At 41.6% G+C, this 23426-nt stretch overlaps 1 protein-coding gene across 1 annotated transcript in view; it reads left to right on the top strand.

Annotated features, from left to right (window-relative positions):
- The window catches only part of LOC131572702 (anoctamin-2-like), a 158407-nt gene that overhangs the window by 56701 nt on the left and 78280 nt on the right, over window positions 1–23426 (top strand). The window contains exons 11-13 of the mRNA XM_058825985.1: window positions 1606–1740; window positions 4091–4251; window positions 8098–8180. Of these exons, the coding sequence (XP_058681968.1) occupies window positions 1606–1740; window positions 4091–4251; window positions 8098–8180 (379 nt within the window). The remainder of the gene's footprint in view (window positions 1–1605; window positions 1741–4090; window positions 4252–8097; window positions 8181–23426) is intronic.

Raw genomic sequence — 23426 nt, 5'->3', positions numbered from 1 at the left:
GGCATAGAGTACCTTGCAGCGTCAGGTGTAGGGGCTGTACTCTTTTCCTAGAAGGTTCCTGAAGTTTCCCAGCTTCTGTATGGCATCCCCTCCTATTGAAGATAAGGTTGTCTGTGTATCACCTCAAAATGCTTTTGTTTTGCTTTGCCCTTTAGGATTGCATGTATCCTTTCTAAAGCACAAGCAAGTTTGGTTAGACATGAGAAAACAGAGGCACTCATGGAAGGCAAAACTGAAATAGGCAGGATTGCACTGCCAGTTTTCCATGGGAGAGCCTGGAAGTGCAGAGTTAGGTGCAGCTGAGATGGCACGAGAACAACAGCAGGACCTGTGGTAATAAAAATCCCTCACTGTTGCTTTCCTTATTCATTTCATCTGAGCTGGAAGTAACTGTAGAGGCTGGTCTTGTTGTCTCTTGGCTTTCTGCCTCGGTTGCACTCCTATCCTGCCTCTCCTGTGGCACGAGCAGTCTGGACCTTAGACCCAGCCAAAAATCTCATTTAAGCATTTTAAGTAGGAATGATTTAAATCTGGGGTGCTAAGCCTGGATAAAATTTTTCTAAGGTAGTGGGATTAGAATAAATCTCAAACTGGGTTTGTGCTCAACCTTTATGAGGAGGAAATCTTATCTTTCTTTTATTAGACATGATAGTATGAATTTATTTTAATTTTTGCTGCTATCAAAGTGTAAATGTCTCACTGACTCACACTCCTGTCATGCCTCTCTCATGCCAGAGAGCTCCTGAGTGCTCTCTGTGTAGACGATTTCTGTCCAACACTGCTCCATCTTCTTCTCTGGTTTGTGAAACATTTTTAACCTTGTTGGTTTTTAATCTAAATTTTGGTGAATTCTTGAGTTCTGTGAAGCTCTTTGGGTTTTGCAATATTTGTAATCACTCCTAACTCTATTTTGGAATGATCGGTGAGGTTCATCCAAGCTTAGTTTACTTGTAGTGTGATTCATGAAGATGCTGGGCTGAGTTCTACCACTTATTTATCGACATCTGCAGTGGGCTGCTCCTCAGAGCAGACACTGTTTTTTCTAACCAGCTGTCCAGGGGCTGTTAACCTGACAAAAATATTATTTCTGAAAAGCCAGTGCTAAGTGTGCAAGTAAACTTTCCTCCTTTAGCAGCAGCTCCAGATTAGTCATCATTTAAGATGTCAGTATGGTCCTATGGATGTCATTTCTATGGCTGTCACTAACTGAACCCAGGAGTACTAGAGAGGCAAAAATTAACGTGCTCTTCTGAGAAGCCAAGTATTTTACAATGTTTCCTCCTATTTCACTGACTTCTTTTAAGAGATGTAAATACCACAGTGTTCTCTGGATAGATATTATGATTGCAATGATACCTGCTTAATTTCAGCTCAGGAGAATGATCCAGGACTGTCTTTAACTTCTCAGAACAGAGAAGCCCAAACTGACAAATGCTTAAATCATACCCTTCATTTGTTCCTATTGTCTTCAAGTTCCTCAGGGTTTTCATTCATGTCTTTCACAACTTGTATTTTAATTTTCTGGGACTGTTTAGCAGCTGTAAAAAACATTTGAAAATTATACCCTTGACACATGCTTTTTCTTCTTTTTTTTCTCTTTTTCAGGAAGTATTTTGGAGAAAAGATAGGACTTTATTTTGCATGGCTGGGTTTATACACAGAATTCCTCATTCCATCTTCAGTAGTTGGGATTATTGTATTTCTATATGGATGTGTAACCATTGAAAGTGACATTCCTAGGTAAGCTTATCTGTGATTCATGATTTGTTACTTCAAAATTATAAGACTGTGTTTTTCTTATTAATCCATAGTAAGAATAACTGGTTTTAGCTTGTCTGAAGAGCAGTGATGTATCATTACCAACCCTGAGAGCATTACAAACACAAAGGCATTGAACAGGTATTTGAAGGGCACACATTTATTTGACTCAATAATCAGGTCAGTGTCTCATCTCCTGAAGCAGAAATGTGTGGTGAGTCCACTGTATGGAGTTTGTTTTCTAAGATATTAATTTGATTTTTATGAGTGCACATAGTTCACTGCTCAATCAGAAAGTCATGATGTAAAACTCACTGAAATTAATGCAAACTCTTGACTCTTGTGACACTTTAGTCTCATTAAAATCAGACCATTTGTACAAGTAATATGAGCAATAGCTACAAGATTTAGTAAATGCCAGCAGATCAAGTGATATGATTTTACCCCTTTGCCCTACTCTGCTGAGAACCCCTTGCAGGGCTGCCTCCAGCCCTGGGCCCAGCACAGGAAGGACAGGGAGCTGCTGCAGCCAGGCCAGAGCAGGGACACCAAGGGCATCAGAGGGATGGAGCAGCTCTGCTGGGAGGAAAGGCTGAGGGAACAATTGGGATTGTTCAGCCTGGGGAAGAGAAGGCTTTGGGGTGACCTCACTGTGGCCTTGCAGTGCCTGAAGGGAACCCAGAAGAATGATGGAGAGAAACACTTGACAGGGACCTGGAGTGACAGGACAAGGGACAATGGCTTCACACTGACAGAGAGCAGGGTTTATATTGGATATTGGGAAGAAATTGTTCCCTGTGAGGGTGGCGAGGCCCTGGCACAGGTTGCCCAGAGCAGCTGTGGCTGCCCCATCTCTGGAAGTGTTCCAGGCCATGCTGGATGGAGCTCTGAGAAACCTGGGCTAGTGGAAGATGTCCCTGCCCTTGGCAGGGTGTTGGAACTGGATGATCTTTAAGGTCCCTTCCAATTCCACCCATTCTATGATTCTATATTTGGTCTTCACAGTATTCCCCTTCTAGACACAAAACAATGTTGAGATTTTGTATCCTGAGGGGAATATACTACACAAAAACTACCAAAGTGACACCATGATGTTGATGTCTGCTTCACAGTGAAAAAAATAAAAAAAATCCTCTGTGTTATCTATGGCTGACTTCTGATGGAGGCAGGATACTGAAGTACTTGTATGCTGATCACTCATGACAGTCCCTGAACTGACAGCTTTTGAAATCAGTAGGACAAGGTTACTGATAGGTAGATGATGAATAGCACCACATCAGAGGCAGGTTCTGTTTTGTTAGCTTGATCTGAATAAATCTTGGTGCTTGTTGGGGTGAAAGCTTCTGCTAACATTTTAACTCCAGTGAGATTTATGGCTGAGATGTATCTGCAGCACCCTCTGCTGCCTTTTGAAATAGTGAATTACTGTAACAGCATGAGAGCTGGAAACAGCTGCATGCTTTTCAAACTATATAATATAAACATATTAATAATAGAGCTTGCATCGTCCTTTTTTCATTTAAAATTGTAAGAAAAAACCTATTTCAGGATGGTCTGTATAGGAACAATCATAATCACATATCATTGAAACAATGTGGCAACTCAGCTCATGATCCTGGCAAGGATATTTGAGCTTTGTATTACTCAGTTCACCTAAGTGAGACTGTGCAGGTATGAAAGGCTTTCATATCCAAACTTTATGGAAAATACTGAAAGGATTCTCAGCCCTGATAAGAAGTGCTTGGCCTGTTCAAGTGATACTGATAATGTTTTTCTCAAAGATTTTTAGAAACTGAATACATACGTAGCAAATAAGACCAAGAATCAAAGTAACAACCTTACAGTAAAGATTTTAAAATCTCTAAAAAAACCTCTTCTCCCATATTTTTGTGCCACCATATTAAAAATATGTGTATTTTGACAACAACACTGAATTTCCTTTGTGACCCCTTCAATCTTTCTTTTCAGTGATTTATATCTGATCTGTATCAAATCACGTAACTGACTGCAGAGATGCAAACTCCACTTTTGTGTTTGAATTTTGTTTTAAGTGTGGTTAACCTCAGACTTCAGTGATGTTGTCTTCCTTAACTCACTAATACAGTGCAGTGATCATTCTGGTTGACTGTTGTATCATTTTCCTGTTGGTAAGGTCCCTGTAAGGATTTAAAAAAATTACTATCCATGGCAATAAACCTTGAAGAAACACACAGCTCCTGTTCTCTGCAAGTGCAGGCCACATATATTGCAGACAGCTTGTAATATTACTACTGCACATCCATAGTTTCTGAGCTGGAATACTCAGAGGAACCTGTGCCCTTGTCTGTCACAGCAAAGAGATGTGTGACCAACGCAATGCCTTCACCATGTGCCCCCTGTGTGACAAATTCTGTGATTACTGGAACCTCAGCTCTGCCTGTGCCACTGCTCGAGCAAGTCACTTGTTTGACAACCCTGCCACAGTTTTCTTCTCCATCTTTATGGCTCTCTGGGGTGAGTATTGCTTTGTAAGTTAACAGTGCCATTTGGACTCTTCACAAAACAACAAAATGTTCTTTGAATTGAATGTGATCTCTATGGCTTTTGGAAGCTGGGCCAGGGAGATCTGTCTGGGTGGAGACTGGTGAAAGCAGTATCACTGTCAACAGCAGGTTTTGAAATGAATGGAGTTGTGTAGCTCAGGGAAGAAAAAATGTTCTTTCTTCCTTTACTTCCATGTTTAAAATCATAGAGTCATCATGTCTGGAAAAGACCTACAAGATCAAGACCAGCCTTTGACTGATCTCTGCCTTGTCAACCAGAGCACTGAGTGCCATGTTCAGTTGCTTATTGAACATCTCCAGGGATGGTGGCTCTACCACCTCCCTGGGCAGCCCCTTCTAATGCCAATGGGAAGAAATTCTTCCTGATGTCCAAACTTAACCTCCCCTGGCACATCTTGAGGCCATTTTCTCCATGAAGGGAATTGTGCCATTAATGGCACTTCTAAACTTTGCCATGCATTTGCAAATTTTTTTTCATTTTTCATCAACATGTCACACCCTTTTAACAACTTCTGCATTTGGGGCCAGAATGTATTTGAGAATTGGTATGGTGCAGACAACTGAAAGAGTCTAATTTAAGCACAGTCCCACTTCCTTGTGGGACAACTCAGTCACATAATTTTATCAAAACTTTATGGGATTCCAAGAGCAATGGGACTATTATCATTTTAATTGTAATATATTTTAGAATATCCCATTTAAAAAAACTTGCTTTTCTTTAATGGCAAATATCCCTGTCTCCATGAGGATATCAAAACACTTCATAAACATAAATGAATGCGTTGTAGTATTACTTTTATTGTTTCTGGCCTTACTTCTGCCCTGAAAAGTGTGTGTATTGTGCTTGCATGAATTATTGCTGGTGTTATGCTCTCCTTTACTCTAGAGTTTGTTTATTATGAAAGTTAAATGTGTTATTGCTACTGTGAAATGATTTTTTATTTCCCTATTCATTGTTCCCAAAATGAAATTATCATACTTAATATGAAACTGAGCAAATATGTTATTGTGTTATAGCCATCCCCAGCAACCATTCTTTGCAAGCCTATTATGATTTTACAGATTGTTTTAGAAAGGACTGATTGGTGGGTTGGCATTGGGTGAGGACAGCAGAAAGTTTTTAAGGAGCTTGCAGACAGAACACATCATGGAAGCAAGAAGCATTTGTTTACCAGTTCCTGGAAGCCATAGAGCAAACATTAGAGTATATGTGAGAATTATGGGAATTATTTCTATGAGAAATAGAAAAAAGAGGATGAATATATAGGCTCTCAGAATAATTTATTTTACTACTTCAGATTAAAGGGTAGACTGGCAGATTAAGTGTCACCTCCTGCTCTGAAGCTTAAGATAAATAAAATATCATTTTCCAACAGAGAAACATTACTGTAAATTGGCATCCATGCAAATGACAATTGCCACTGAACATCCAGAAGAATTGTATTTTAGTATCAGCAATGCAATGTGAAAAAGAAAATGTTGATATATCCTTGCACTAAGACAAATTAGTAGAATCTGCTATGGAAGAGTACAGGACAAAAAGTTCTATATGCATTGCTTTTAAAAAAAGGCATGTAAGAATAAAAAAAATTCTTTCAGAGTGGTATCTCTCCTCCAAAAAATGTTTCCTGCAGATTGGAAAAGTCTGTTCTTCTCTAACCCGTGATAACTGAGCTTGTCAGTTCAAGAAAATGCAGCCGGCATACACAAAGAGCAGCAAAGCGAAATAATAGAACCTTTACTAATTCTGCCCAGCTTGCCTATGAAGTATTAGATTACACCAAATTTTGCTGCCCTACTATTAGAGACTATGCTGGTTAAATCTAGAGCTCAATCTGTTGAATGGCAGAGCTCACTCATGCACTTACTCCAGTTGTATATTTGAAAGAGCAAACTATGGTGATCTGGGCCGGCTTCATTTCATGAGGGCATTGGGCACACGAATTCTTTGGTCTTGCTTGTCTTCTCTCATTCTTTAGATAGCAGAAGGCTTCCTAAGGTTAATATCTCAAAAGGAATCATGCTTTTAGTAGCTGATCCTGATTCCTCGTGAAGTGTCTTTGTGATTCCAGCAGTCTTGCTGAAACTGTCCATATTTATAGTAATGTCTGGCTGACTGGGCTTGATTTCACTGGTGTCCTGGTGCTCAATTTCACTGTCAGATGCCTTTATTTAGAAGTTTTACAGAATCACAGAATGGTTTGGGTTGGAATGAACCTTGAAGATCAGTCAGTTCCCCTGCCATGGGTCGGGACACCTTCCACTATCCCAGGTTGCTTAGAGCCACTTCCAGCACAGCCTGGAACACTTCCAGGGATGGGGCAGCCACAGCTGCTCTGGGCAACCTGTGCCAGGGCCTCACCATCCTCCTGGGGAAGAATTTCTTCCTAATATCCAATCCAAACCTGCTCTGTGTCAGTTTAATTTTTCTGCTGGTGTAAGTCAGTGCAGATGTGCTGATTTCAGATTAGCTGTTGCATCAAGCCAAGTACGTTCCTACAGAGCTAAATGTGGAGCTGAGTTTTTGTGTAACAGGAAAGAATGGAATGAGTAATAGCACCCTATAAAATAACCAAATGTTTTTGTATTTAGGATATCTAAAAACCCTTGAGTTTTCAAAACATGCTAAATAAAGCTTTTATATGTTCTCTCTCCTGTAAGGGAGGAACACAGATAGCAACTCAGTTGCTTAATGTCTGGATTTGCTTTCGGTGTGCTGCCGAAATAATGATATTTATTTCTTATATGATGGGATGATATCTGTGAAGAAAACATTTGCATCTAACTGTTGGGATAGATTATAACTTGTAAGAGCCAGGTTATTTTCACAGAGTTCCCACTTTTCTCAGTGTTATCTGACAGTGTAGATGCAGTCAAGGGAAGCTGCTCTTATTCTCCACTGTTGTCTGCCTTGTGGGGCTATCTACAAGATGTTCAAGGTGATGTAAACACTGCTGTGATCTAACAGTGTTTTTACAATACCCTTTTCACGCACTGGAAGTGAGGTGAAGCATAAGAAAATGGAAACAGTGCCCACAGCTGTTTATAGGTATAACTTTTATTGGTAGAGTTTAGGTGTTTTTAATTGGCATCAACTGGTTTAGTATTGACATTGTTATCTGAAAATATGTGTCCACAACCCAAGATTTATATGTGCTATTTCTAATAAATCCGTAAGTCCATAAATTATGAGCAACTAGGAAAAGGGCTATACTGAGGAAACAGCAATTATGAGAGACAGCCAGGAGACTATAAATACGAGACAACAGTAAAACATCTGTTCTTTCTTATTAGTAAAAAATGGAGAAGCAGGAGCTTGAACCAGGGGCCATTCCTTTAGGGCAAAATCACCATGTCTGTGAAGGACAAAAGAATTTAACTACACCATTGGTAATATGTTTAAAAATATATTTTTCTACATCATTTTGGGGATCCTATTTTTTTCAGTAGCAGTCTAAACCTGCCTCAGAATGCTTCATGATGAATTAAGAGAGATGATGTCTTCCATGGATATCTGCAGTTATGGGCTCAGTTCCATTCCCTGACAAGAACAGTCGTTCTGGACAGCTCATGTTCCATCTTTCTGTATTTTGTTTTTAAAAGACAGTAGTTATTGTTTGCATGTATTGCTTGAATTCTTTCTTTAAAATTGGGCATGAGTTTGCTTCTTAGTACTTAATTTTAAGGGGTCTAGCATAATGTGATTCAAATATCAGTTGAAGCTTATAAGTAACACAAATGTGTGCCACAAGGCTTTGGATTTATTATTTTTAAAATTGTTTAATTTCTTTTAAAGCTACCATGTTCCTTGAACAATGGAAGCGTTTGCAGATGAGATTGAGTTACTTCTGGGATCTAACTGGACTGGAAGAAGAAGAAGTAAGTCTCCTCTCCCTGGGCTAATTTACTGTGTTATTTATTCTATAGATGCATATTATATAAGTATTGATGTATAGATTTCTTATGAGTGTTCTCCAGCCCAATGGAGTTTGTAGCTGTGTTTAGATAAGGACTGTAACTGATACAGTTTTGAGTATCAATGTTTATTTAGGAAATCCTCACCTATATCTTACTGTTCATCACTCTGAAGTTAATAATGAATGTTGAAAAGCATTATAAGGTAAGTGCAGATTATGTTTTACTGAGAATGTCCATATGGCATTGTATAGTGTGCAGTAACACAATGACACTGAATAAATATTGTTGCAGCAGCCCTATCTTTAGAGTGCAGGAATGAGAGTTTATCATAGCTTGTTTATCACAGCATGAAAAGGGCCCTGGTTTATTCCTCTTCACAATTCAGCCATCTGACTCCAACTATTCACTACAGTAAGCTCTCACTGCAGGTTTCCCTTGCAGACTGCAGGTATTTCCTGCTTGACTATGACTTCAGGTATTGCCTTGCAGCCTGACTGCAGGCTTTTACCTAGAAAAAGCCTAGTTTTATCTAGTTAGAATTTTGCAGGTTCTAACAGCAGGCTTCATCTGCAGACCCAGAATCCATCTGCAGACACTGATCTCAGCAGATCCTTTACAGCGGCAGTTCCTTCTGACGTTTGTCCAGTCCTTCTGAATTGTTCCTTCTTCCTCAGCATCCTTTCTCAAGCTCCTCCCCTGCACAGCAAACCCACCCCCTTTATCACACTTTATTGGATATCGCTGTGACTCATCAGGAGTGAGGTCACCTGTAATCTCTTCTCCTAACAAAATATCTTGTCATGTTACTTCATTATGTGTAACAAGAATTCCTTGTGATGATGTTGCACTGTATTAGGAATGGCGAAGTGACAAAACAGATTCTCTCACTTTGGTTGCAAAAGCGAACAAGTTTTATTCTTCCAGATATTCTTTTAAAAACAGTTACGAGAAGGTCCCAGAAGGTAAACCTCTTATTGGTCATGAAACTAACACATCACCATCATTGGACACCTAAGAACACCACCCCTTGACCATTTCTTGCAAGTAAACAAGGTGACAACACCAGCAAAGGTTGTTTTCCTTCTCCAAGGACTGTTTGGATTCCTCCTTATGATTTCTCAGTCCAGAGTGAGAAAGTTGAGCTACTTAATTTCACACAGGCTCAGGCTAATGCCTGAAGCCTAAAAATCTCTTGTTTGACCATTGTCAGTTCCCACATGGTGATGACAGCCACAGGTCACAGTACCATCAGCAATTTTTGCTCACTGGTGAGGTTCCAGATGTCTAGAAGCTGGGCAATGTGACACCCATTCACAAAAAGGGTGGGAAAGAGGATCCTGGTAATTATAGGCCAGTCAGCCTGACCTCAGTACCTGGTAAGGTAATAGAGCAGTTTATACTGAGTGTCATCATGGACAGATCAGACCCAGCCAGCATAGCTTTAGGAGAGGTAGGTTGTGTTTGACCAACCTGGTCTCCTTTTAGAGACCTCTCAGACCAGGTGACTGCCTGGTGGATGCTGGAAAGGCTGTGGATGTTGCCTAGTTGGCCTGCAGCAAGGCCTCTGACACTGTCTCCCACAGCACACTCCTGGAAAAGCTGGCAGCCCTTGGCTTGGACAGGAGCACTCTTTGCTGGGTTAAGAACTGGCTGGATGGTCAGGCCCAGGGAGTGGTGGTGAATGGTGCTGCATCCAGCTGGCAGCCAGTCACCAGTGGTGTCCCTCAAGGGTCTGTGCCGGGGCCAGTTCTGTTCAGTATTTTTATTGATGACATGGATGAGGGTTGAGTCTTTCACTAGTAAATTTTCAGATGACACTAAGCTGGGAGTGTGTGTTGATCTATTGGAAGGTAGGAGGGCTCTGCAGAGAGACTTGGAACGGTTGGATGGATGGGCAGAGTCCAGTAAGATGAAGTTCAATAGGTCCAAGTGCCAAGTCCTGCATTTTGGCCACAATAACCCCCTGCAGCGCTACAGGCTGGGGACAGTGTGGCTGGACAGTGCCCAGGCCGAAAGGGACCTGGGGTGCTGCTGACAGCCTGCTGGACATAAGCCAGCAGTGTGCCATGGTGGCCAAGAAGGCCAATGGCATCCTGGCCTGGATCAGGAGTAGTGTGGCCAGCAGGAGCAGGGAGGTCATTCTCCCCCTGTGCTCAGCACTGGTGAGGCCGCTCCATGAGTGCTGTGTCCAGTTCTGGCCTCTCAGTTCAGGAAGGATGTTGAGACGCTTGAGCGCGTCCAGAGGAGGCAACGAGGCTGGTGAGGGGCTTGGGACACGAACCCTGTGAGGAACCGCTGAGGGAGCTGGAGTTGTTTATTTTGGAGAAAAGGAGACTCAGAGGTAACCTTATCACTCTCTACAACATCCTGAGAGGTGGGTGTAGGTCTCTTTCTCCACGCAGCAACTGAACAAGAACGAGAGGACACAGTCTGAAGCTGAGCCAAGGGAAATTTAGGTTGGATATTAGGCAAAAGTTTTTCACTGAGAGAGTGATAAAGTATGGAATGGACTACCTAGGGGGTGGTGGAGTCACCATCCCTGGATGTGTTTAAAAACAGACTAGATGTGGCACTTGATGCCATGGTCTAGTTGAGGTGTTAGGGCTGGGTTGGACTCGATGATCTTGAAGGTCTCTTTCAACCTTGTGATTCTGTGATTCAAGTTCATCACTCCCAGTACAAAATCTTCATGTTTATCTTCTTATTTGCAAAATGCTGTAAAAGAACCTATAGGTTTGTGAGGTCATGTGATGAAGAGGCCTGAAGTGGTAAAAGTCTGTGGACAGGAACTGACCATGAACAGGGATCAGCCAGAATCCCTTGTTTCCAAATGAAGGAGTGCCAGACAAATTTCAGCAAAAGCTGAAGAATTAGGAACTTAGAATCATAAAATAAGACTGGAATGGACCTTGAGGGGCCATCCTGTGTGCATTGTAGGACCAACTCTACCTAGATCATTATGAAGAGATATTTGTCTAATTTGTTCTTAAATGAATCCAGCAGTGGAGATTTCAATTCCTCCCTAGGTAATCTACTCTACTGCTTCTCTATCTGTACTGCTAACAAGCTTTTCCTAGGTTTTTAAATCTCGTTGCATGCTAATTTTTTTCTCTCTTCTTTTTTTATTATTTTGTCTTTCAAAGATCTAGAGAGGGATTACTTCTGTCCTCTTTTAAACATAATTCAGTACAATATAATTTTATCACACAATATCTGTCACCCTTATTTGTTTAAGATGAACAAGTCTCTGTTCTTTCAGTCTTAGTTCCTAAACATTTTCTGAGACTTATAGAACCACAGAATGCTTTGGATTAGAAGGGACCTTAAATATCATCTTGTTCCACGCTTCTGCCAAGGGCAGGGACATTTTCCACTATCCCAGGTTTCTCAGAGCCCCATCCAGCCTGGCCTTGGACACTTCCAGAGATGGGGCAGCCACAGCTTCTCTAGAAACCTGTGTCAGGGCCTCACCACCCTCACAGGGAAGAATTTCTTCCCAGTATCCAGTCTAAACTTGCTCTCTGTCAGTGTGAAGCAATTCCTCCTTGTCCTGTCACTCCAGGCTCTTCTCAAGAGTCTCTTTCTTCGTCTTTCTTGTAGGCTGGAGGTACTGGAGGGATTTTCTATGTATCTCTTTGTTCTTGTTCCTTTCGGGGCATTTTCTCATTGATCCAGGTCTTTTTTGAAGAATAATGGACATGTCTCTTGACATGACATCTTAAGCAGAAAATCATACACTGTGTTGTCATGATTCTGTCAGTTCTTGGTACTTCAGCAAAGCCCCAAAAGCTAGATCAGGTTTTGTTCACCTTTTATTCATAAGATTCATAAAGATGAGGATAAATTTGTCTGTAGAAAGTTGCTGGCATCAGGTTTCAGTGATGTGTTGAAAATTATGTTGGAAAAGGGAGGATTGTGTCTGATCAGGTTAGGCCAGAAGGAACCAGAAGTGGGATCACTTAAGAAAGCAAGAAAGGGACAAGGAAGAAGCTCAGGAGTTTTAAGAGTTTTAAGACTAGATGGAGTTAAGTTACTGATTGTCAGTCTTTTCAGGAGGGGAAGTTACAGAACAAAAGCAGGGAAAAAAACAACCATAAATTTGAAGAGCTGAGAAGTACTTTGTGAGAGTTATATCGAAATAAATGCCTTTGGTACAATTTTTGTGGATATTGACCATAAAGCTTTCAATAAATTGCTTTCTTTAAACACACTGGGCCAAATCTCTTGCTTCAAAAGAGTCACACGAGATATTAATTTAGTCCATTTATTTGTAAATATGTTGACAACGGCAGTCTGAGAAAGCAGACTTCCTAAGGCTTCTATGCATCTTTGCAGCTGGCAGCTGTACAGACTTAGTGAATTTGTGTTTGGACACCTGAAATCCACAAAAAGAATGGCAAGCATTGGGTACCAAGTGGAAAACAGATAATTGGATTGAAAAACAATAGAGCATCTGATAAACAAATGGGAGAGGGAAAGAAAAAAACTCAAGACCAGAACCATGAGAGCAGACAAAGTCTTAGGAACACTGTGCATAAACACACACAGAAACACAGAATCATTTAGGTTGGAAAGGACCTCCAAGATTATCAAGTTCAGCCTTTGACTAATCCTCACCTTATCACCTAGACCAGAGCACTGAGTCCCATGTCCAGTCATTCCCTGGACACCTCCTGGGATGGTGAGTCTGCACCATGAGCAGCCCATTCCAGTGCTTTTACACCGCTTTCAGTGAAGGAAGGAATTCTTCCTGAAATTCCTCCACCCAATGTGCCTTGCCACAGATGTGTGACTGTGTTACCCAATGAAAGAGGTTGTGTATATCATTCTGTTTCAGAGTGTGTAATAAGGAATATGGCCATCAATAAATCAGGAATAGAGGTGGGAGAATCCATACCCTCTTCTGCTTGATGAAGAAGTACAGATGGACTCTGATTAATGACATGGGCAGTAGAAACTCTTGCCTTCCCATGAATCTTCAGAAATTGTATTTCCAGGATGTTTCTGCTTTCATTTTTTTGGGTGGAAGAGATTTTTCATAATTTTGCCAATGATCCTGTGCAAACTGAAATAGAAATGCAATTACGAAAGATGAAATTTTAGAATTTGGGCAAGAACTTGGAAGTCAAATAGATAGTCTGCATTAACTGAAATGCCAAGGAATCTTCACTCATTGGTTTTGGTATTTTTCAAATAGTCAAGCTGTTACAGTGTTTCATTATAACAGGGAGGAACTTGGATGACTGTCTTCCTCAGGAACATCAACTTAAAATCCTGTGCTCTGTAAAATGTTTGCCAACTATTTTAGTTTATTTGCAAACTAATTCCCAAAGTGTGAGTCTTTCTTTTGCTATTTGATGAGTTTAAAAAAACCCTGTAAATGAAACCCTTAAGGGAACTCTTTGAGGTCACTGTGGATTACTGCTAAGTTAAGACAAATTAATCATGAAGGTAGATTGAGTAAAAGAGAATTAAACAAAATTAAAAAGCAAGCTGACTTGGTGACATTAAATATGATTACAGATACATTCCATTCTCACCTAGCTTGGTTTAATTTTGTTTTCTCTATCATGGTTTTAAAATTAATTTTGATCTGATCAATTTGATGGTTTCACCTTGTCTTCTACCTTGCAAATGATAGGAGCAGACTCCTTTTTCTGAAGTTTTAATAGTTTTAATCTACTAAACCACAAAGCATAAGATATTTTTGTTTGCTAAAATCCTCAAAGAGGAGACTAATAAAATAACTGTAGCCCTCTCAGGAGAAAGTGTCCAGCATTGTTAAAAGGGGAATTTGTAGCTACAGTATTTTGTTTTGTTTCAAATTTCTCCTTTCTGCATATTCAAGTTTCTTGTGCCAATGAGATCTTTCGTTTGGATTATTTTCTCCAGATGCATTATCCCACATTTTTCCCACAACAATTCTAATTTTCCTGTTGGGTCCATGTTTCCAAATATTTTTAAAATTCTTTTTATGCTTTTTCATTAACCTTTTTCATTACTTTTCATTACTCTTTCCAATGAAACTTCCCTGACCTTCATTAAATTCTTACTAATTATTTAATTATCCTTGGCTAGCCCTGCTCTTCTAAACAAATCCTTTCAATGTTATATTTAAGTCCTGTGTTTAGGAGGATGAGAATTTCATTAGGATAGTTGGGGAAGGAATGCTGAAGAATGAATGATGTCCCTCAGGTCTTTGGGGAAACTGTTTAGTACCAGTTATTGCTCCACCAAAAGATTACACACGAAGGCACACTTTAAACATGTTTAAAGTTGTAAACAGTAAGAACAAAGTCAGGTGAAAATGTCTTCGCTTTCCAAGAAGTTGGTAAAGATGTGTGATAACATTTGTAATCACAGGACTCTTGATCCAGAGATGTGCCAGAAGATCCTGGACATTTTCCTCTTTTATTCCTCTCCACCAGACATATCAAAATGCTCTCATTGACTTACATTTATTCTTTTTCCATTGTAATGACCTCCTTTGTCCTTTCTAGACCTGAATTTTCTTCAAGGCTAAAATTTTTTTATTGGTAGTCTTGATTCCTTGGGGTGTTAGGATGGGCCACTCAAAGGTTGGGTCACTCAGGGTGGCACAAGTTCTTCCCTCCCCTGGGTTCAGAGAGGTTAAATCTGTCTTTATCCAGCATTACCCTACTAGGAACAGGGACTACCTCAAGGTCTTTGTTCCTCCTCCTTTCTAGTGACTCAGGAGATCCATGTAGGTGAGCAGAGTTTACCAGGGATGTGCTCCTTGGAAAACACACAAGATATCAGGTGCTATTTACAAGGGTCTGGAGTGAAAGGACAAGGGGTAATGGCTTTGAACTGACAAAGAATAGGCTTAGCTTGGATATTGTGAAGAAATTGTTTCCTGTGAGGGTGGTGAGGCCCTAGCACAGGTTGCCCAGAGACACTGTGGCTGCCCCATCCCTGGAAGGGCAGGTTGGATGGGGCAGCCTGAGATTGTGGAAGGTGTCCCTGCCCATGGCAAGCGGTTGGAATAAGATGATCTCCTTCCAACCCAGGCCATTCTGTGGTTCTGTGATATACACAATTCCACTTATCTGTATAGGACTATTTAAATGGGTTGGATTTGAATTGCATAATGAACAAACATAAATAACGTAGCTATATTCTGCTACAGTTACCCACAAAATATGTTATCTGCCATTGAAATGGCAGCATTTGGTTGTTTGGTCCTAGCTTAAGGGAGCTTTAAAATCTGAGGCTAAATTTCAAAATTTAGTTTTACAGGTACTTGCCAAAAGCACTACCACTGTTCTTGCTCAATGAAAGCAAAAAAAGGTATAAAATCTGTCTCTCTGGCAAATATAATCCCATAATAGAACCTTCTAGTTTTAACTAATTCTGTTTTATGTGCCCTAGAATATCTTTAATAACTGAATTCCTGTATACTTGCTCATAGCTTTTAACACCCCTAAACTTATCTTCATGCTACATAACTTACTCAAGCTTTTGGTTTAATTTTTCATTTAACAGACTTATTTTGAAAGTGATCTGAACTAAAAAGATTGTGATAATCTACCAGTGACTCCATGCTGACATATAAAACTGTTTTTCCTTGGACAAGCGTCCCATTAATAGGGCAGTCTAAACAAGTTGTGAAAAACGAGTTTCACTTTCTTAATAAATTATAAAAAGTTTAATATAAACAAAAAGACAATTAGGAGACAAAGGAAATAAAGCAAAGGGTTAAAATGGCTGGGTGCCCTGGCATGTTGCCAGGAACACACCTGGTATCTTGGGAACACCCTTTTTATCCCATCCTGCTGTGAGGGTTTAATGCATATTCAAACTTTTTCAAGAAGTATTTAGCATGTCCCCTCCCTGGTTCTGCCTTTTCAGAGCATGCTCTGTATGGTTTTTATTTTTGCTGATCATCGTTATTTTTGAGTTTGATTTCTTTTTCTTGCAAGTGGTCAGTGTTGATAACAGTCCGGGCCCCTCGTCTTTCTGCTGATGGCAGCTGGGCTTCATGTCCTTCCGCTGCCAACGGCCTGGTCCCTGCTGCTGATAACAGCCTGGTCTCCATGTCCTGCAGCTGGTAACAGTCTGGGCTCCATTGTCTTTCTGCTGATAACAGCTTGGGCCCCACAGTCTTCGCCCTCTGGGGTTTCTGTGCTTTGTACCAAGGGACACCACAAAATTCCTTTATGCTTAAAACTTGTTAGCGAGAGAAAAAGTACATATATAGCCAAAAAGTATTTAACATATAATATTCATCCTAATACTTGCAAAAGCCAATATCACAATATGGATTTATAACAAGTTCTTGGTGTGAATGACAAACTCTTCCCTAGACTTTTCACCCCCTGCATCCAATGTCACCATCATAGGAAATTTAAGGGTTTAAGTCCTCGATTTCTAATAATTAACCCTTTTGCAGCAGAGAACAGCTGGGCTCTTTGTTCTGTTCATTCCACATTTCCATCTTGCTTTGGGACAGCAGCTGGGTCATTCAAATTTTTATTTGTGGAAAACTTCCTTTGCATCAGTGTGCACTGCTTATCTGCTCTTCTTCTGTTCAGGATGTTAGGATGGATAAGTCTGTTCAAGTGATTTGCAGTGAGTCTTTGCCTTTACTTACAGTATATGGCTTATTTTTTTGATAACTCCTTTGGTCTGTCAAATCTGGGATAATTGCTAAGGTTCTAATTTTATTTTTTTTTTAAATACATTCCATGTGTTTGTCATGCATGTTTGTAAAATTTCATTATCATTTTCTTTCTAAATCAAAGGGAAATTAAGGAGATATTGGTTCACATTATTTATTCTTATCAAACTGGGTCATTACCTACAGAGGCTTAATTGGATGGATAGTAGATATATGTGTATATGTCTGAGGCAAATCCTGGAGACCATTCTCAGGGAAAATTTCCACTTACGTCAACATGAGCTTTGCCTGAGCAGAAATTTCATGTTTTGGCTCTTTGTTTTCAGAATGGGAATTACCATTTAATACTTGGAGCACTCATTTGGCCTCAGAGTACCTTGGCTCACTTGGCTTTCAGTAAGTGTCTGGCAGCTGTACTGGAAAACTTCTAGCATCCTAGGATTCAAATCTATCCCAACATGGACATTTGGCCTTTGTGAAGTCATCACAACTATTTCTAGCTTGTTGTCCTAAGTGTAGAACTCTTCCCATTTTCAGACAAAGAATTGATTCTGAATCACACTCTTCTTACAGCTGAGTGGAATTGTCCCTTCACATCCATGGATGCATGGGTCAGATATCCCTAAGTCTGGACTGTAAAGAAATAGTTTGTGCAAAATACTCATACAAGGAATATCTACCAAATGCATTCCATGGACCTCTGTGGTCTATTCAGTCAAGGGTAAGGTGACTTGGCAGATTCCAGTTCCTGCTATTCCAGTCCAGGTGTAGGTGTATGAAAGGCAGTTAAAAGGACACTGGAGTGTCTTACTAGAAAAACTAAAAATAACTTGGCCAAATTTGAGCAGAATATGTATTGAGAGCAAAACTGTCAATAGCAAAAAGTAAGCCAGTATACAATGTTTTGCATTTCACCTTGTTTTCATTCAAATCAGTTTTCAAGAGTTGCTCTGACCTCTGGAGGCTGCCCTTCATGTCTCAGAATGCTTTGCTTAGCAGAAAATAAGAGAAAAAAGGAAAAAAAAACCAAATTCAGGTCTGCAGTAGCATAGTATATTTAGATTTCCTCAGTTTCTTTCAGCTTAATTTATCTCCTTTCCCTACTTTGACCAAGCTGTCTCCTGTCATGTAGCCATCCATGCCAGGTGTCTTCATCCTTTCTTCATTTAAGTCTAAAAAATGTTTGTCACATCCAATCTCTGAATCTTTATGTAAGGAAGCTTGGTAGCAGATAAATCAACACAAGCTAGTAAAAATTAAAAAAGCATCAGGATACAAGCATTGTCTGCAGCATCTTTAAATACTTACTGTTGTACCTCTGTCTTTTCCCCATCCTGCTTACCACCATTTTTGCTGCTAATCAGCTTTATTAATGTTACAGTTTGCCCGTGCCTCACTATGTTTTGGAAGTCCACATGTTGTCCAGAGGAAGTACACCAAGATGATCAGAGGGATGGAGAACCTCTTTTACAAGGAAAGGCTGAGAGAATTGGGATTGTTCAGCCTGGAGAAGAAAAGGCCTTGTGGTGACGTCATTGTGGCCTTGCAGTACCTGAAAGAGAGCCCACAGGAAAGATGAAGAGAGTCTCTTGACAAGGGCCTGGAGTGACAGAGCAAGGGGGAATGCCTTCACACAGAGAGGAAGTTTAGATTGGATATTGGGAAGAAATTGTTCCCTGTGAGGGTGCTGAGGCCCTAGCACAGCTTTCCCAGAGCAGCTGTGCTGTCCCATCCCTGGAAGTGTTCAAGGCCAGGTTGGCTAGGGCTCTGACCAACCTGTGTAGATACCCAGAAGAGAAGTGTCTACTGTGTGTGTCTCAAACACTGATACTGGGATAGCCAAGGAGCCAGCCAAGGATTGTTGGTAATCACAGACAAGTATTGTTGGTACCAGCACACCAGGAGGAAGAACAAAATGTGAAGGGGGACATGTGAAGGTAGAGCAGCACTTTTCTAGGGCAAACATCTTGATCAAGTCCACAGATGCACAACAAAGAAAGTGCAGTAATCAGGCCAAGAAATGGGCATGGACTGTAGGGGGGATCAAGACCACCACTTTCAGAAAGGTCTGAAATGATGGAGGGTTCATGATAACTTATTTGCATGTAAAGCAAGAAACTTATTTTCAGAGGCAGAAATCCACCCTTAAAAGGATACCCCCAGCAAGCCTAGGTGGCACTCCTTGGGATCTTGGACATCCCATCACCCCATGAGGGATCAACACTGGAATTAGGGTTGCTGATCTCTTTCTCTCTCTCTTATCTCCTTTTCTCTCTCACCTTTCATCTCATTCCTTCATCCAAATCCCACTGACATGTTCTTTTATAGTAGGTTAGGGACTATATACCAATTTCTATGCCAAGTGTGTAATCTATAATTAAATACTTCTGATTTTTTGCAACGCCTGTGACTTTTGTCATTCCTTACGACCAAAAACATTTACACATCACAGGGGAAGGTATCCCTGCCCATGGCAGGGAGGTTGAAACGAGATGTAATGACCCTTCCAACCCAGAGTATTCTGAGATTCAATGATTTAAATGATACTTTGGTGGAGATGTGACCATCATTGCCTGCTTGGAGTGGCCAGCAAACTGGGAACTGCAGCCTGTGGCAGGCATGATTGCAGGGATCAGTGGAGTTACAGTGTCTAGGCACAGCAAGCAGAATGTCATCGTCGAAGGGCCTGAAGGCAAGATGGCAACCATCTGGTCATTCGTGGTAAGGGCTCCCATCACACTAAGGGGTAGGGACCTTCTATCCCAGTGCGGGCTTCCTTACGCATTCCCAGTGGGAATTTCTGACTGGTGCCACTGAGGACTGTGCACTGCTATCTACCCCTCAGCTCACCTGGAAACGTGAAGACCCAGTCTGGGTCGAGCAGTGACCCCTCTCAAAGGTGAAATTGTGTGCACTAGAAGCCCTAGCTGAAGAGTAGCTTGCCAAAGGCCACATCATCGAGACCACCAGCCCTTGGAACTTCCCAGTCTTTGTGCTGAAAAAGCCTGGAAAAGACAGGTGGAGACTTTTTACATGATCTTCACAAGATCAACAATGTCATTGAGGACATGGGTCCCCTCCAGCCTGGCCTTCCCTCACCACTGATGCTGCCTCGAGACTGGACTCTTGACATCATAGACATCAAAGACTGTTTCTTCAGCATCCCACTGCATCCCCAAGATGCCTCCTGCTTTGCCTTCTCTGTCCCCTCTCTTAACAGAGAGGCTCCACTCAGAAGATATAATTGGCTTTGTCTACCTCAAGGCCTCAAGAACAGTCCAACTATATGCCAGTGGTACATTGCTCACATTCTGTCCCTCATCTGGAAGCTATTCCCAGATGCAATCATCCACCACTATATGGATGATATCCTGGTCAGTGCATCAGAAAAGACTTATTTTGACAAAGTGGTTAAAAAGACCATTGAAACTATAGAGAAAGAAGGATTTGAGATTTGTGAGGACAAAGTGCAGTACACCAGCCCATGGACTTATCTCAGAATTCCAAATTCATGAAAGGACCATTGTACCCCAACAGCTCACCATCCAAGATGAACCAAAGACCCTGAGAGACTTGTACAGTTTATGTGGGTCGATCAACTGAACACATCCCCTGATAGGAATTACAACAGAAGACCTCGCCCCTCTGTTCCATCTTCTCCATGGCAGTGGAGAACTGGCCTCTCCATGTGCCCTCACACCAGAAGCCCGTGATACCATCACCAAAATCCAAGAAGCCCTGTCTTCACACCAAGTCCATCACTTCGAGCCCAGCCTGCCTTTCCAGTTTGTCATTTTTGAAAAGGCCTTCTGTTTCTATGGACTGATTTTCCAATGGGACCCTCAACTCAGATACCCTCTGTTGATACTTGAATGGATCTTTACAAACAACCAGCCTACAAAAACAATTGCCACATTTCAGGAAATCTTGGCACATCTAATTAAAAAAGCCAGGACCTGCCTCTGCTCTTTTGCAGGGTGTGAGTTCACATGCATATACCTGCCACTGACTGCTGGAGACCTAGAGCATTTGCTCCAGACCAATGAAAAGCTCCAGTTCGCCCTGGATAGCTAAACAGGCCAAATTTCAATCTGCATACCGAAACATAGACTTTTTAATGCAGCCTTTAATCTGACCCCAAAATTAGTCCAAAAGCAGGACACCTCTCAAAGCTCTAACTCTTTTTACAGATGGCTCAGGGTCATCCCACAAGTCTGTGATGACCTGGAAGGACCCCAAGACCCAAAAGTGGGAATCTGATGTCCAAAGAGTGGAAGGATCCCCACAGATAGATGAGTTAGCAGCTGTCGTCAGAGCCTTTGAGAAATTCAAAGATTTAATTTGGTCACAGATTCAGCTTATGTTGCTGGTATAGCTATGAGGGCAGAACACGCTTTTCTCAAAGACGTTTCAAATCCAAAATTACACCAATTGATCTCTGAATTAACTTGTTTAATCTCCCACAGAAAGCAACCTTACCATATTATGCATGTGAGGTCACACACCGACCTGTCAGGTGCCATCACAGAAGAGAACAGGAAAGCGGACGCATTGGACTTGCCAGTGGATGGACATGCCAGTGGAAATGGCTAATGTCCCTGACATCTTTGCTCAGGCAAAGTTGTCACATGCATTTTATCGCCAAAATGTACCTGCCCTCATCAGAATGTTCAAGCTCTCAAAAGATCAAGCAAAAGCTATTATTGCAACATGCCCAAATTGCCAAAATTACCAGATACCGTCTATGGGTACTGGGGTCAATCCCCGAGGCAGTAACAGCTGTCAGCTGTGGCAGACTGATATGACTCATTTTCCATCTTTTGGAAGGTCTAAATAAGTGTATGTGTCAGTTGACATGTTTTCTGGAGCATTGTTTGCATCAGTTTATGTAGGAGAAAGTGTCACTCACACCATCAAGCATTTTCTTCTTGGCATTTGCCATTCTAGGAGTCCCAAAAACCATCAAAACAGACAGTGGATCTATGTCTCTTACAGGTTAAAAGAGTTCTTCAGTGAGTAGGGAATAGAACACAGTAGAGGCATACCTGCAAATCCCACAGGGCAATCTATCATAGAAAGGACTTGTCAAACCCTCAAAAGAGTCCTCCATGAACAACAGAGAGAAGCAGAAATTACATCCCCTGTCAAGATACTTTGTAAGGCCCTCTACATCGTTAACTTCCTAAATTGTACAGCATCTGAGCCTGACCCTCCAATCCTTCGCCACTTCTCAAATTCAACCCAAGCTAAGCTCACTGAAAAGCCACCAGTGCTAGTAAAAGACCCAGAGACTCATCAGGTTTGTAGGCCTTTCCAACTGATTACCTGGGGAAGAGGCTATGCCTGTGTCTCACTACCATCTGGCCCAAGATGGTTCTCAGGAAAAAACATAAAACCATATCTAGGCACTGCAAACACTGCCCCCACGGACACTAACAAGAATTCTCCTAAGTCAAATACAAGACCTCCACAAAACCAGAGCTGCTCTGCATGGAGACCATGGCGTCGCCAAGCATCCACAAACCAGAGAGAAGATCATCCAGTCACCCAACTGCAGACAAAACAGAGAACTGAGCAAGATGTTCCCGCATCAGTCAAGCCATAGGCCAGACACAGCCTGGTCACAAATTGCTGCCTAGTTTATATGTTGTTACCCCTTTTTCCCTAAAAACCCTCATGTCCCCCTTGCCAGAACCTCTCTAAACCCTATACCTACCTCCCCCATACTCAGCTTTTAGTAAATAGAAAAAGAGGGAGAAAGAACAGAGGAAAGGGATGAGGGAGAAAACCCTAACCCTCCCCCCCCCCCAAAAAAAAAAACCAAACAAACAAATTTTGTTATCAGAAGCCCCATCCCTGCCCAAAGATGAAAATTAGCTTCTTGGTCACTGGGGACTAACGGGATGGGTGTCATCTTTAGTTAAGGGGATTTTATGGATTTTTATTGTGATTATTATTGTCTTATCTATGTTCTCATGCCTCCTCCGTTGCTTCAAATGATCTATAGGAGATGCCTTTTTACTAAATACAGAGACAGGAGTTGTGGAGGAAGCCCAGTCCTCTGACAGGCATCCTCCCTGGAGATCTGTCCCCTAAGACAAGACAAAACCACCTAGTCACAGTGGCTAAGCTGTGGACCCCTTCCTGCTTCAGGACCCCATGTTATCTCCCTGTTAACTATTGGTCATTTTATCCTGGTCTCAGACCACTGGTCCCCTTCCCGATTCTCCCCTTCCCTATAAGAACTCTGGCTTTTGCCCAGATCTGGGTTAGATCATCACTGGTCCCCTTCGCTGAAGCCTGCATTAAAGACTTTCCGTGAAATGCTACATGGTGCTCCCATCTCTTGTCTGCGTTGGCTGGGGTAACCCCTGAACACAGCTGGCTGGGCTGAACAGAGCTGATCACAGAGCAGAAATCACTTCTAAAAGAGCTGGTCACTCAAAGCCTCTGCCCGTGCTCCTAAGGGTTACCCCTGGCTGGAAACCTCCTAGAAACCCTGAACGGTGGCTCTCTTCCCCAGGATGTCTATCTGGGCTTGTTACCGGCAGAAGCTGGGGGTCGGA

Source organism: Poecile atricapillus, chromosome Z (assembly GCF_030490865.1).
Source record: "Poecile atricapillus isolate bPoeAtr1 chromosome Z, bPoeAtr1.hap1, whole genome shotgun sequence".
Taxonomy (NCBI): Eukaryota; Metazoa; Chordata; class Aves; order Passeriformes; family Paridae; genus Poecile; species Poecile atricapillus.
This window is presented reverse-complemented; position numbering and strand designations above follow the sequence as displayed.